This window comes from Carcharhinus amblyrhynchos, chromosome 23 (assembly GCF_965287045.1).
Source record: "Carcharhinus amblyrhynchos chromosome 23, sCarAmb.v2.hapA, whole genome shotgun sequence".
Taxonomy (NCBI): Eukaryota; Metazoa; Chordata; class Chondrichthyes; order Carcharhiniformes; family Carcharhinidae; genus Carcharhinus; species Carcharhinus amblyrhynchos.
Window position 1 is genome coordinate 11,571,318 of NC_137346.1, and position 13,446 is coordinate 11,584,763.

Here is a 13,446-nt window from a genome sequence, read left to right on the forward strand (position 1 = left end):
GGTTAATGTGTAGTTTCAATTGGCAATTAGGAAGGCAAATGCAATGTTAGCATTCACGTCAAGAGGTATAGAATACAAGCACAGGGATATACTTCTAAGGCTGTATAAGGCTCTGGTCAGACCCCATTTGGAGTATTGTGAGCAGTTTTGAGCCCTGTATCGAAGAAAGGATATACTGGCTTTGGAAAGAGCCCAGAAGCGGTTCACAAGAATGATCCCTGGAATGAAGAGCTTGTCGTATGAGGAATGGTTGAGTACTCTGGGTCTGTGCTCATTGGAGTTTAGAAGGATGAGGGGGGATCTTATTGAAACTTACAGGATACTGCGAGGCCTGGATAGAGTGGACATGGAGAGGATGCTGGCCTTCATAGCGAGGGGGATTGAATATAAAAGTAGGGAGGTCTTGCTGCAGCTGTATAGGGCATTGGTGAGGCCGCAGCTGGAGTACTGTGTGCAGTTTTGGGCGCCGCACCTGCGCAAGGATATTTTGGCCCTGGAGGGAGTGCAGAGGAGGTTTACTAGGCTGATACCGGAGTTGAGGGGATTGAGCTATGAGGAGAGGCTGAATAAACTAGGCTTGTACTCGTTAGAGTTTAGAAGAATGAGGGGAGATCTCATTGAGACGTATAAGATGATGAATGGGATGGATAGGATAGAGGTGGAGAGACTCTTCCCGCTCAAAAAAGACAGTAGGACTAGGGGGCACAGCCTCAAGATAAAGGGGAGGTGGTTTAGAACGGAGTTGAGGAGGAACTTCTTCACTCAAAGGGTGGTGAATCTCTGGAATTCTCTGCCCGTTGAAGTGGTGGAGGCTGCCTCGCTAAATATTTTTAAGAAGCGGGTTGATGGGTTCTTGATAAGAGAGGGGATTAAGGGTTATGGGGAGAGGGCGGGAAAGTGGAACTGAGCCACAACAGATCAGCCATGATCTTATTGAATGGCGGGGCAGGCTCGAAGGGCTAGATGGCCTACTCCTGCTCCTATTTCTTACGTTCTTATGTTCTTATGATATTTCCACTAGTAGGAAAAACTAGAACCAGAGGGCACAACCTCAGGCTGAAGGGACGATCCTCTAAAACAGAGATGAGGAAGAATTTCTTCAGCCAGAGAGTGGTGAATCTATGGAACTCTTTGCCACAGAAGGCTGTGGAGGCCAGATCATTCAGTGAGATAGATAGGTTCTTGATTAATAAGGGGATCAGGGATTATGGGGAAAAGGCAGGAGAATGGGGATGAAAAGATATCAGCCATGATTAAATGGTGGGGCAGACTTGATGGGCCGAGGGGCCTAATTCTGCTCCTATGTTTTATGGTCTTATGATCTTATGAATCCAAAATTTAGATGGCTTCAAGATAGAAAGCCTGAGGGAAGGTGGTGGCCCATTAGTATTGTCACTGGACTTGTGATCCGGAGACCCAGAGTAATGCTCTGGGGACCCAAGTTCAAATCCCACCATGGCAGATGGGCAGCACAGTGGCACAGTAGCTAGCATTGCTGCCTGACAGCACCAGGGACCCGCATTCAATTCCAGCCACTGGTCACTGTCTGTGTGGATGTTCTCACGTGTCTGCGTGGGTTTTCTCCCACAATCTGAAAGACTTGCAGCTTAGGTGTATTGGCCATGCTAAATTTTCCCTCAGTGTACCCGAACAGGTGCTGAAGTGTGGCAACCAGGGGCTTTTCACAGTAACCTTCTTCACTGTCCACTATGCCATCAATCTTGGTGTCACCTGCAAACTTACTAACCATGCTTCTTACATTCTTATCCAAATAATTCACATAAATGACAAAAAACAGTGGACCCAACACCGGTCCCTGAGGCACACTGCTGGAAAAACAACCCTCTACAACCACACTCTGTCTTCTGTCAAAGAACAAAGAAAAAGGTTATCTCAGAATTGCAACGGGATCCTGATTAATTAGGGCAGTGGGCTGAAAAATGGCAGATGGAGTTTAATTTAAATAAATACAAGGTGATGCATTTTGACAGATCGAACCATGGCAAGACTTACTCAGTTAATGGTAGAGCACTGGGGAGAGTTACAGAACAAAGAGATCCAGGAGTACATGTTTATAGCTCCTTGAAAGTGGAGTCATAGGTAGACAGAGTGGTGAAGAAGGTATTCAGCATGCTTGGTTTCATCGGTCAGAACATTGAATAGAGGAATTGGAATGTCTTGTTGCAGTTGTACAAGATATTGGTAAAGCCACACTTGGAATACTGTGTACAGTTCTGGTCCCCCTATTATAGAAAGGATATTATTAAACTAGAAAGAGTGCAGAAAAGATTTACTAGGATGCTACCGGGACTTGATGGATTGAGTTATAAGGAGAGGCTGGATAGACTGGGACTTTTTTCTCTTGAGCATAGAAGGCTTAGTGGTGATCTTACAGATATGTGTAAATAATGAGGGGCTTTGATCTGCAAACTAGTCAAAATCTTTTCTCACAGATAGGGGAATCCAAAACTAGAGGGCATAGGTTTATGGTGAGAGGGGAGAGATACAAAAGGATCCAGAGGGGCAATTATTTCACACAGAGGGTGGTGAGTGTCTGGAATGAGCTGCCAGAGGTAGTAGTAGAAGCGGGTACAATTTTGTCTTTTCAAAAGCATTTAGACAGTTATATGAGTAAGATGGCTATCGAGGGATATGGGCCAAATGTGTGCAATTGGGATTAGCTTAAGGATTTTTAAAAAAAGGGTGACGTGGACAAGGGCCTGTTTCCATGCTGTGAAAATCTTTGACTCTATGACCTATATGAGAATAAGTTAATGTACTGTGAATGCCTTCTTGTAATCTAAGAACTTAAGTGTTGGAACTATCCATGTTGCTGCTGTGTGTCGTTTCACTCAACATTATCTCACCAGCGAATAGGAAGGATGTCATTTGCTTTTCCCGCACAGACAGGTTTTATTAACTCTACAGCCAGCTGACAGAGGTCATGACAGGAACAGCAGCTTAAACTGTCAGTTCTGCTGAGACTTCGATGAAACGATTGGGATGGGGATGGTGGGGGGGGGGGGGGGGGGTGGGAGTTGAAGAGGAGGGCGGTGGATTCGACACCGTTGACAGCAGCTCATGTCGGTTAGAGGTTATTATTCTGCACCCTGACCTGGTTTCCTGTTGTCATAGGGATAGTTGGCCAGCATTGCTCCGCCGTGGAAGGTTGCAGAAAGTACAAAGGGCTCTCTCCGTATCCAGTCCATCACAGCTTGGGTTTCCTGTTGGCGTCGGACGCGGTTCTCTTCAAACGGGTCGGGGAAATTTCGATTCAGGTCGAATCCGTTTTTATTATGGCTGCAGGAATGAGAACCAAGGTGAAACAGTTATTTCTCAACTGGAGCCTCGGCCTGTTCTGCAAATAGCTGAGGTACAGTGATGTACTGCCAGAGTTTCAGCACTGCACTGGGGATATTCATCTAAGAGCATGGCGTTTGTGAAGATAAGTGATTGGGAAAAGAGGCGCTGCTCTGAGTGTAGTGTGTTTGAAGCACACACTTTTATGGAAATTCCACGATGATTTCTTTTTAACATGAATTGATTCTAACTACCTTATTTTCACTCCCTGAGGCCCGGCCTTCTCTCTTTAACTCCCACTTCAGGATTCAACGCAACCATTCTTATTTGTTTTCCTAACCTGTTGCTCTCTCTCTCTCTCTTTCTTCATATCAATAACATTCAAAGGAATTATAGTGTTTAGAACAAAGTGATTCCGTAATGAGGAAAGCGTCAGACATTACACAGCTTGAAAATCATTTACTGCGCCTCTCATCAAATGTCTGACTGTGCAGTTGTACATAAAACCTGTCTGTCAAATCCTTCTGGTCCTACGCACAATCCTTCTCACACACAGGGGCCCAGCCGCACCGAGTCAGCACTCATCTGACCTTTAGTCAAGGGCTATTAATACTTGTTAAGGGTGCTAGGCTGGGGCTGAGCATTAGAACTAACAGAATAGGGGACAATATCAGTTTTAGTTTCCACTTTGCTCCATTGCATGGTAGCACAGTGATTAGCACTGCTGCCTCACAGCACTAGGGACCCAGGTTCGATTCCCAGCTTGGGTTACTGTCTGTGTGGAGTTTGCGTGTTCTTCCCATCTGCGTGGATTTCTTCCGGGTGCTCTGGTTTCCTCCCACAGTCCAAAGATGTGTGGGTTAGGTGGATTGGCCGTGCTAAATTGACCCTTACAGTTAGAAGGATTAGAAGGGTAAATACGTGGGGTTAAGGGGATAGGACCTGGGTGGGATTGTTGCTGGTGCTGGCTCGATGGGCCAAATGGCCCCCTTCTGCACTGTAGGGCTTCTATGATACTTTAAGGTTTATTTATTAGTGTCACAAATCGGCTTACATTAACACTGCAATGAAGTTGCTGTCTGTATGGAGTTTGCGTGTTTTCCCATGTCTGCGTGGGTTTCCTCCGGGTGCTCTGGGTTCCGCCCACAGTCCAAAAGATGGGTTAGGTGCATTGGCCATGCTAAATTCTCCCTCAGTCTACCCAAACAGGTGCTGGAGTTTGGCGACTAGGGGATTTTCACAATAACTTCATTGCAGTGTTAACGTAAGCCTACTTGTGACTAATAAATAAACTTTTTTGTCCTCAGGGCCTTGTCAAGTGGGATAGTGTGGGGGAGGCAGGGCAAATCAGAAAGTTATGACTTTGAAGTTGCTCACACCACCTGGTAGCTGGTTATACAGAAACGTAGGCTGCGGTCTAGAAGAAGTGACATTGAGGCCCAGGGCATTAATTGGCAGAAGAGAATTTATAAACCTAAGAAAAAAATACATCAAGAAAAGGAAAGAGTATTAACCATACTAGGTTTCAATAAGCTCTCTACACCAAACCAGCAAACAACCAACATGAAGAGGTGTAATTCCCACTGTTGCAATGCAGACTATTTTTGACAGGTAGGAATCTAATAAGAATTTGCATCTACATATTTGCTTTATCACTGTTAATCCCCAAGAGGTGTCAGTAACAGGGCACAACTTGATGCCGAGTGGAGGCAGCAGGATTAGGGGAGTCAAAAGCAGAGCCAAGAAGATATTTAAGCCAAAGAGGTTTGTAATGCTCAGGAGAGATAGAGTAATAGAGGTTTACAGCATGGAAACAGGCCCTTTGGCCCAAATTGTCCATGCTGCCCTTTTTTTTAAAAACCCCTAAACTAATCCCAGTTGCCCACATTCGACCCATATACCTCTCTACCCATCGTACCCATGTAATTATCTAAATGCTTTTTAAAAGACAAAGTTGTACCCACCTCTACTACTATCTCTGGCAGCTTGTTCCAGACACTCACCACCCTCTGTGTGAAGAAATTGCCCCTCTGATCACTTTTGTATCCCTCCCGTCTTACCTTAATCCTATGCCCTCTAGTTTTAGACTCCCCTACCTTTGGGAAAAGATATTGACTACCTAGCTGATCTATGCCCCTCATTATTTTATAGACCTCTATAAGATCACCTCTCAGCCTTCTACGCTCCAGAGAAAAAAGTCCCAGTCTATCCAGCCTCTCCTTATAACTCAATCCATCAAGTTCCAGTAACATCCTAATAAATCTTTTCTGAACTCTTTCTAGTTTAATAATATCCTTTCTATAATCAGGTGACTAGAATTGCACGTAGTATTCCAAGTGTAACCTTACCGATGTCTTGTACAACTTCAACAAGACATTCCAACTCCTGTATTCAATGTTCTGACCAATGAAACCAAGCGTGCCGAATACCTTCTTCAACACTCTGTCCACCTGTGACTCCACTTTCAAGGAGCTATGAACATGTACCCCTAGATCTCTTTGTTCTGTAACTCTCCCCAGTGCTCTATCATTAACTGAATAAGTCCCGCCCTGGTTCAATCTACCAAAATGCATCACTTTGCATTTGTCTAAATTAAACTTCATCTGCCATTCGTAAGCCCACTGGCCCAATTGATCAAGATCCCGCTTCAATTAGAGGTCATTTTCTTCACTGTCCCCGATGCAACCAATCTTAGTGTCATCTGCAAACATCTACAAACTCTGTAGCAAGACAGGAGTGATTTGATCTGATTTATTACTGTCACATGTATTAACATACAGTGAAAAGTATTATTTCTTGCACGCTATACAGACAAAGCATGCCGTACTTAGAGAAGGAGAGCGTGCAGAATGTAGTGTTACAGTCTAGCTAGGTTGTAGAGAATGATCAACTTAATGCAAGGTAGGCCTATTCAAAAGTCTGATGGCAGTGGGGAAGAAGCTGTTTTTGAGTCAGCTGGTGACTTTTGTATATTTTTTTCAGATGGAAGAAAGTGGAAGAGAGAACATCCGGGGTGCGTGGGATCCTTAATTATGTTGGCTGCTTTTCCGAGGCAGTGGGAAGTTTAGATAGAGTCAATGGATGGGAGGCTGGTTGGGGGTTAGTGAGATAGAAGAATAGATAAACTCTTCACAGGCAATGGTGGAGCAAAAAGACAAAAGAGGGAGGTACAGAAGACAAGAATCTGAACTCTGAAACACTTTGATAATGCCTTATTATTACGAAGTCTCACATTAAAGTCCAACAGGTTTATTTTATATCATGAGCTTTTGGAGCACTGCTCCTTCATCAGGTGAACAGCATTGTGCGCCCCCCCCCAGTCCAACACTGGCAACTCACATTATTAATATTATGAGGCTCGATAACTGTGCATCTATATGCATTACTTACGTGGTGGCTAGCACTATACTGCAGTATCACAGGTGGTAACGATTCATAGTAACGTGTGATAACCTGAGCGGTTAGATCCAGCAAATTACCAAAGCAGATACTTCTTCCACCAGCTCTTGATTGCGCTCCTAAGAAGTTTTACCCAATTAAAGATGATGGGTGCAATTCTCCAGCCTCCCAGCCGCATGGCAGGAGGTGGCAGGCTGATCACTAGGAAATTCTCCGGTACAGCCGCTGACAGTGGGATTTCCCATTGATGTCGCCACACACTGCTGGAAAACCCATGGCGGGGTGGGCTACTGATGGGGCTGGAGAATCCCACCGACAGAACGCTCCGGCTGTTATATAAATACAAGTTCTTGCTTTTCTTTGCCTTGCCATTCTCATTTGGTGACCTCAAAATCTTAGATAATGAAGGAATCTCTGCCCTCGTGCAGCAAGACTGAGCTCAGGCTGGGGCTGATAAATGAGAAGTGACATTTGCGCCAGACAAAAGCCATGCAATGACCATCTCGAACAAACCCAAACATCTCCCCTTGATGCTCAACATAGAAAGGTAGAAGCTAGAAGCAGGGGTAGTCTATTCAGTCCTTCAAGCCTGCTGTGCCATTCATTTTGATCATGGCTGATTGGTGAATTCAGAATCCTAATCCCCTCTTCCCCTCATATCCCTTGATCCATTTTGCCCCAGTGTTGTGGCCTCCAGTACATTCTGTGGTCATGAATTCCACACATTCACCACCCTCCAGGTGAAAGAAATTTTCCTCACCTCAGTCCTGAAAGGTTTACACCTTACCCTCAAACTATGAGCCTGAGTTCTGGACTGCCCCACAACTGGGAACTTTCTTTCTGAATCTACCCTGTCTAACCCTGTTAGAATTTTAGAAGTTTATTTTCTAAGTATTTTATAAATTTCTAGAACCGCTTTACCATCGCTGAATTGACACTATATAAGGGAGATTGTGGTGTAGTGTCAATGTCGCTAAGCTAGCAATCCAGAGGCTAATGTTCTGGGGACGTGAGTCCAATGCTCGCCATGGGGTCAATCTGGAATCTGAAGCCTCTCTCAGTAATGGCGACCATGCAACTATCTTTGATTGTTGTAAAAGCCCATCCATCTGGTTCACTAATGCCCTTTAGGGAGGGAAATCTGCTGTCCTTAGCTGGTCTGGCCTACATGTGACTCCAGAGCCACAACAATGTGGTTGACTATTAATTGTCTTCTGAAATGGTCTAATAAGCTACTCACATCAAGGACAATCAGGGATTGGTAACAGGTGCTCACCTTGCCTGTTCCCATGAAAGAGAAAAAAAAGTCAACATCCTCGGGGGATGTGGGTCTCCATTGAGCAGAGATGGATCAGGACCAGCCATATAAATACTGTGGCTACAAGAGCAGCTCAGGAATTCTGCAGAGACTAACTTGCCCCATGACGCCCCAAAACTTGGCTACCATCTTGACCAGTGTGATATTTCCACTTGCCTGGGTGAGTGCTGTTCCAGCAACACACAAGAAGCTCAATACCATCCAGGACAAAGCAGCTCAACACTCACTCACATTGCACAGTGGTAACAATGTGTACCATATGCAAAATGCATTGCAGCAACTTGCCGAGGGTCCTTTGATAGCACTTTCCAAATCCACAACCGCCATCACTGAGAAGAACAAAGCAGCAGGTGCCTAGGAACAGCATCTCATGAAAGTTCCCCCCCAAGTCAGACATCACACTAATTTGGAAAATACATTGCCATCTTTACCATCTCTGGACAAATTCCTGGACCTTGCTACGTAATAACACTGAGGGTGTGCCTACCCCACATGGACTGCAGTGGTTCAAGAAAGCAGCTCTTCTCAAGAGCATTTAAATGCTTTAATCAATAAAGATGGAGCAGCACGGTGGCACAGTGGTTAGCACTGCTACCTCACAGCGCCAAGGGCTTGGGTTCGATTCCAGCCTTGGGTGTCTGTGCAGAGTTTGCACATTCTCCCTGTGTCTGTGTGGGTTTCCTCTGGGTGCCACAGTTTCCTCCCACAGTCCAAAGATGTGCAGATTAGGTGGAGTGACCATGCTAAATTGTCCTTTGGTGTCCATAGATGTGTAGGCTGGGAGGAGGGGGGCAGTTAGCAGGGTAAATGAGTGGGGTGACAGAGAGAGGGAAGGGAAGGTGGGCCCAGGTAAGATGCTGTGTTGGAGAGTCGGTGCAGAACTCGAGGAGGTGAATGGCCTCCTTCTGCACTGTAGGGATTCTGTGATTTACTTATAATGCCCAAATCCTATGAAAGGATGGGGAAAAGAATCAGAGACAATTTTGAATTTTGTCTTACTTACTGTTCATGTAAATTATAAACTTCATGCATTGCGAAACAAAAATTTACATGTTATTTTATTTTGTAACATTTAAATCTGATTTTCTAAATTACTAATTGAAGCCAATATTTGATTTTCTCTGTAAACAGGGCATCATTAGTCAAATATGTAGGTCAGTGCAGAGGATTACTGTCCATGTGATGTGAACAGAATTTGACATTCACATTTAATTTTAAGGATGCATGTTGCAGTCCCTGTTATCATTTCTAGTATTGATCTACTTGATGCTCTGAAATTAACTCTTTCTGGAAGAGATTCAGCCAGATGGCAGTGCAGACCTTAGTTCACCATTGCTGTGTGTTATCACCCTCTGCCTGACAGCAGACTTCTAAACCTTGCTATAGAATCTGGATCGTGATGACATTATTCTTTGGCTTTGTAAATAATCTCCCCTGCCTTTACAATTTTGGATTATCCGTGTGCAATGGCTCTGCTAGTTAAATGATGGAGTGCCTTACTAGTTAATCTAAGTCCAAAGATGTGCAAGTTAGGTGGATTGGCCATGCTAAATTGTCCCTTAGCGTCAGGGAGATTAGCTAGGGTAAATACATGGGGTCACGGGGATAGGGTATGGGTAGGGTTGTGGTCGGTGCAGACTTAATGGGCTGAATGGCCTCCTTCTGCACTGTAGGGATTATATGATTCTGTGACTATTGTAAAGGGGTTGGGGTATAAAAGTAAGGCAGACTTACTCAATTATAGGGAGCATTGGTGGGACCACACCTGGAGTGCTGTGTACAGTTTTGGTCTCCTCGTCTGAGGATGGATATAAGTATGCCTTCAAGGGGTTGCAGCGGAGGTTCACTGGACTTCTTTGAAGAATGAGAGGGGTTTCCTATGAGCAGATGGTGAGTAGAATGGGCCAATGCTCCCTGGCGTTTCAAAGCATGAGAGATGTCTTCACTGATGTTATTAACGTTCTTGACAGGGTTGATATTGAGGGAATGTTTCCACTGGCGGGAGAGCTTTGAACTCATTGGGGAAAATTTTCCTGTCCTGCCCACCACAGGAATGGCAGTGGGTGGGACACGGACCGTGCAAAGGCCTGTTGACCTCAGGCAGGATTTTCCAACCTTGGGGCAAGTGGAGCCCAGTGTCTCAGGGAAAGAGATCAACTGTTGAGGACTGAGCCATAGAGAAATTTCTTCATTCAGAGGTTGTGAATCTTTGGAAGGCTCAACCCCCAGCACGGTAGAAGCTCATGTTGTTGAATATTTTTAAGACTGGGAATCAACAGATCCTGAAGGAACCAGTAGGAGTGTATGGTGGGAAAATGGATTTGGGGCAGATCTGTCACAGTTTGAGTAAATGGCAGAACAGGATTGAGGGGCTGAATGGCCTACTCCTGTTCCTATTTGTTACATTCTTACAAAATAAACCAGGAAGGTTGCAAGTTCATTTTATGCTCTGTATTCAGTTAGTTCTTGCTGGCGTGGCTGCTGGGTAGGGTGTTATAGTTTGCCTCAGTGCTCCCTTTGTTAAGGAGAGGGCTAACCTATTGCTGGCCATTGTCCAGTGTCCCAATGCGCGTGACTAATTCCATTGAATTAGTACCTCCTTTTATCAGTCTTGAGGGTATCCTGAACTATGGACCTTGTAAAGTTTATTCATTAGTCACAAGTAAGGCTTACATTAACACTGCAATGAAGTTACTGTGAAATTCCCGTCGTCACCACAGTTCAGCGACTGTTCGGGTCAATGCACCTAACCAGCACATCTTTCGGACTGCGGGAGGAAACACGGTGGAAACCCACGCAGACACGGGTAGAACGTGCAGACTCCAGTGACACAAGCTGGGAATGGAACCCAGATCCCTAGCGCTGTGGAGCAGCAGTGCTAACTGCTGAGTGGATGGTTTAATGGCGACAGCAAGGTGTCCCTGAGCCCTGTGGCTCTGAAAGGGTTAAAGTTATCTGACCCAGATAGTGGAGGGGATCAGAGGCTTGTGCTTTGAATGTGTCTGAGTGCCGAGGTTTAATCTGTCAGCTCTTGAGGATTTATTTGATTTGCTGGAACCATCTGCCACACGAGTTGAATGATGCTCCAGCTTTGATTTCAGGAAGTGCAGGATTACAGATGCTTCGCTATCCAGTAGGCAGCTTTCATGTTGTTACACTGCCTTGGAGGCAGTGCTGGTTATTCAGATTTTGCCCCCTTGTTATTGAAAAACCGATAGTGAGTGAGTGCATTTGGCTTAGTAATGAATCCTAACCCACATCCCACAAATGGAATTCCAATATTTCTAAAAGCAACATGTAGAAGATATTTTAAAATGATTCCGAAATTCATTTTCTTTATTGAATTTTAAACAGCAGTTGATTGAAGTGTGGTCAGATTATCTGTTACATTGCAGGATTTTGATTTTAAATTAATTCTGTCAGGTCCCACATCCATCTTTCTTTATTTCTCTTATTTATTTAATCTTGGAATAAAGGAGTCAGCTCAGGAAGCTCTACCAAAATCTCAGGGATCTCTCCTCAGTAACATTAGTGACTGAGTGACAACTCAAATTCATCTTTTTAATTCCGACGATTTATGTTATTTTACAATGCCAAAGCTGGCACAGTAATCGCCGGGAGATGTTAAAGGTGAGCCAAATGGCGGGTTAACAGCTTAGGCGCTTTTATGGATATCAGATAAAATCCGAGCTACATATTTGTTTGCAGAACGTGGAAGTCGGAAAAACGTGCTGGTTAGCTGCTAAATTCTCCCTCTGTGTAACCCGAACAGGCGCCAGAATGTGGCGACTAGGCAATTTTCACAGTAACTTCATTACAGTGTTAATGTAAGCCTACTTGTGATGCCAATAAATAAACTAAGAATAAATCTGATGGGCTCACGTTTATTATCTAATCGGCATGCTTTGTAAAGATGGTGAGTCCTTTGCCCTGACCAGTTGGTTGCACAAATGAGAGTCTCGCTAGATCACATCAGAAGACATTACAGACCTGGCAATGAATGTTTCTTTTTTAAGAAGCAGGTGTTTAATGTGCTTGAAAATGCTTGCACTTTGAAAATCAACACTTCTATTTTCAGTAGGTTTAACACAATTCCCTTACATTGTGGGGAAGTCACTTAGAGTCAAATTGCAAAGCCTCCAGAAGCAATCCATTGGCAATGATGGCACAATGATTAGCACTGCTGTCTCACAGCACCAGGGAGCCAGGTTTGATTCTGGCCTCGGATGATGCACTATGTGAAGGTTGCACATTCTCCCCATGTCTGCATGGGTTTGCTCTGGTTTGCTCCCACACTCCAAGAATGTGTGGTTTAAGTTGATTGGCCACGCTCAATTACTCCTTAGTGTCAGGAGGACGAGACCAGGGTAAATGCATGGGGTTATGGAGATAGGGCCCGGGTGGGATTGTGGTTGGTGCAGACTTGATGGGCTGAGTGGCCTCTTTCTGCACCACACGGATTCAATGATTCCATTCTACAATAGTAAGGGCACTCTCTACAGAATCACATCACGCTATAGGTGCCCACCAACAATATTTAAACGGGGCTTGTTCTGCGGTGAGCAGCAGTGCTTGGAGGGAAAAGGACATCTCAAACCCTCAGACCACTTAGATACAGTCCATCAATTTAAATTAATTTAAAAAATCAGGGGATGCAGATTCTGAATATCCTGAGAAAATTTCCCCTGACCAAAGAAGCAACTCAACTGGCACATAATCAGAAATGTCAAAAGATATTTTTGGGACAGCACAGTGACACAGTGGTTAGCACTGCTGTCTCACAGCATCAGGGACCTGGGTTTGATTCTGGCCTTGAATGACTGACTGTGTGGAGTTTGCATGTTCTCCCCGTGTCTGTGTGGGTTTCCTGTGGGTGCTCTGGTTTCCCCTCACTCTCCAAAGATGTACAGGTTAGGTTGATAGGCCATGTTAAATTAACCCTTAGCGTCTAGGAGATTAGCAGGGTAAACACAGGGGGTTACGGGGATTGGGCCTGCCTGGGATTGTTGTTGGTGCAGGCTCGATGGACCAAATGGCCTCTTTCTGCACTGTAGGGATTCTATGATCCTTGTGGAAATTCAAACCTTTCAAATCAATTGAATATAATTGTATTTAAAAGGGTGAGTTTGCAAAGGATCATTAGCCCTGAAATTCCTGGGTGTTCAATCAACTGACACTGATACAGCAAAGCCCCTCCTCTTACCTGGAGACCCTGTCCCAAACCCTGGAGTTGGGGCCATTTGCCTGACTGGTGCAGGCTACTGGCACCTACAAGGATCCATCAGTGGTGTGCGTCTCAGCCCCCACCTCAATCCATCCTGGTGAAATAGAGTTACCCACCACATCCAGTCCTCCAACAGCCAAAGCAAGAACTTCTTTCTTGCTCGGCTCTTCGATCCCAATGGAGCCAGTCAGCCTCCGTTCAAGGC

At 44.9% G+C, this 13,446-nt stretch overlaps 1 protein-coding gene across 1 annotated transcript in view; it reads right to left on the reverse strand.

Moving 5' to 3' along the window:
• The window catches only part of LOC145357575 (carboxypeptidase D-like), a 188,056-nt gene that overhangs the window by 150,802 nt on the left and 23,808 nt on the right, over positions 1-13,446 (reverse strand). Inside the window, exon 4 of the mRNA XM_080211050.1 lies at positions 3,116-3,300. Within this exon, the coding sequence (XP_080067176.1) occupies positions 3,116-3,300 (185 nt within the window). The remainder of the gene's footprint in view (positions 1-3,115; positions 3,301-13,446) is intronic.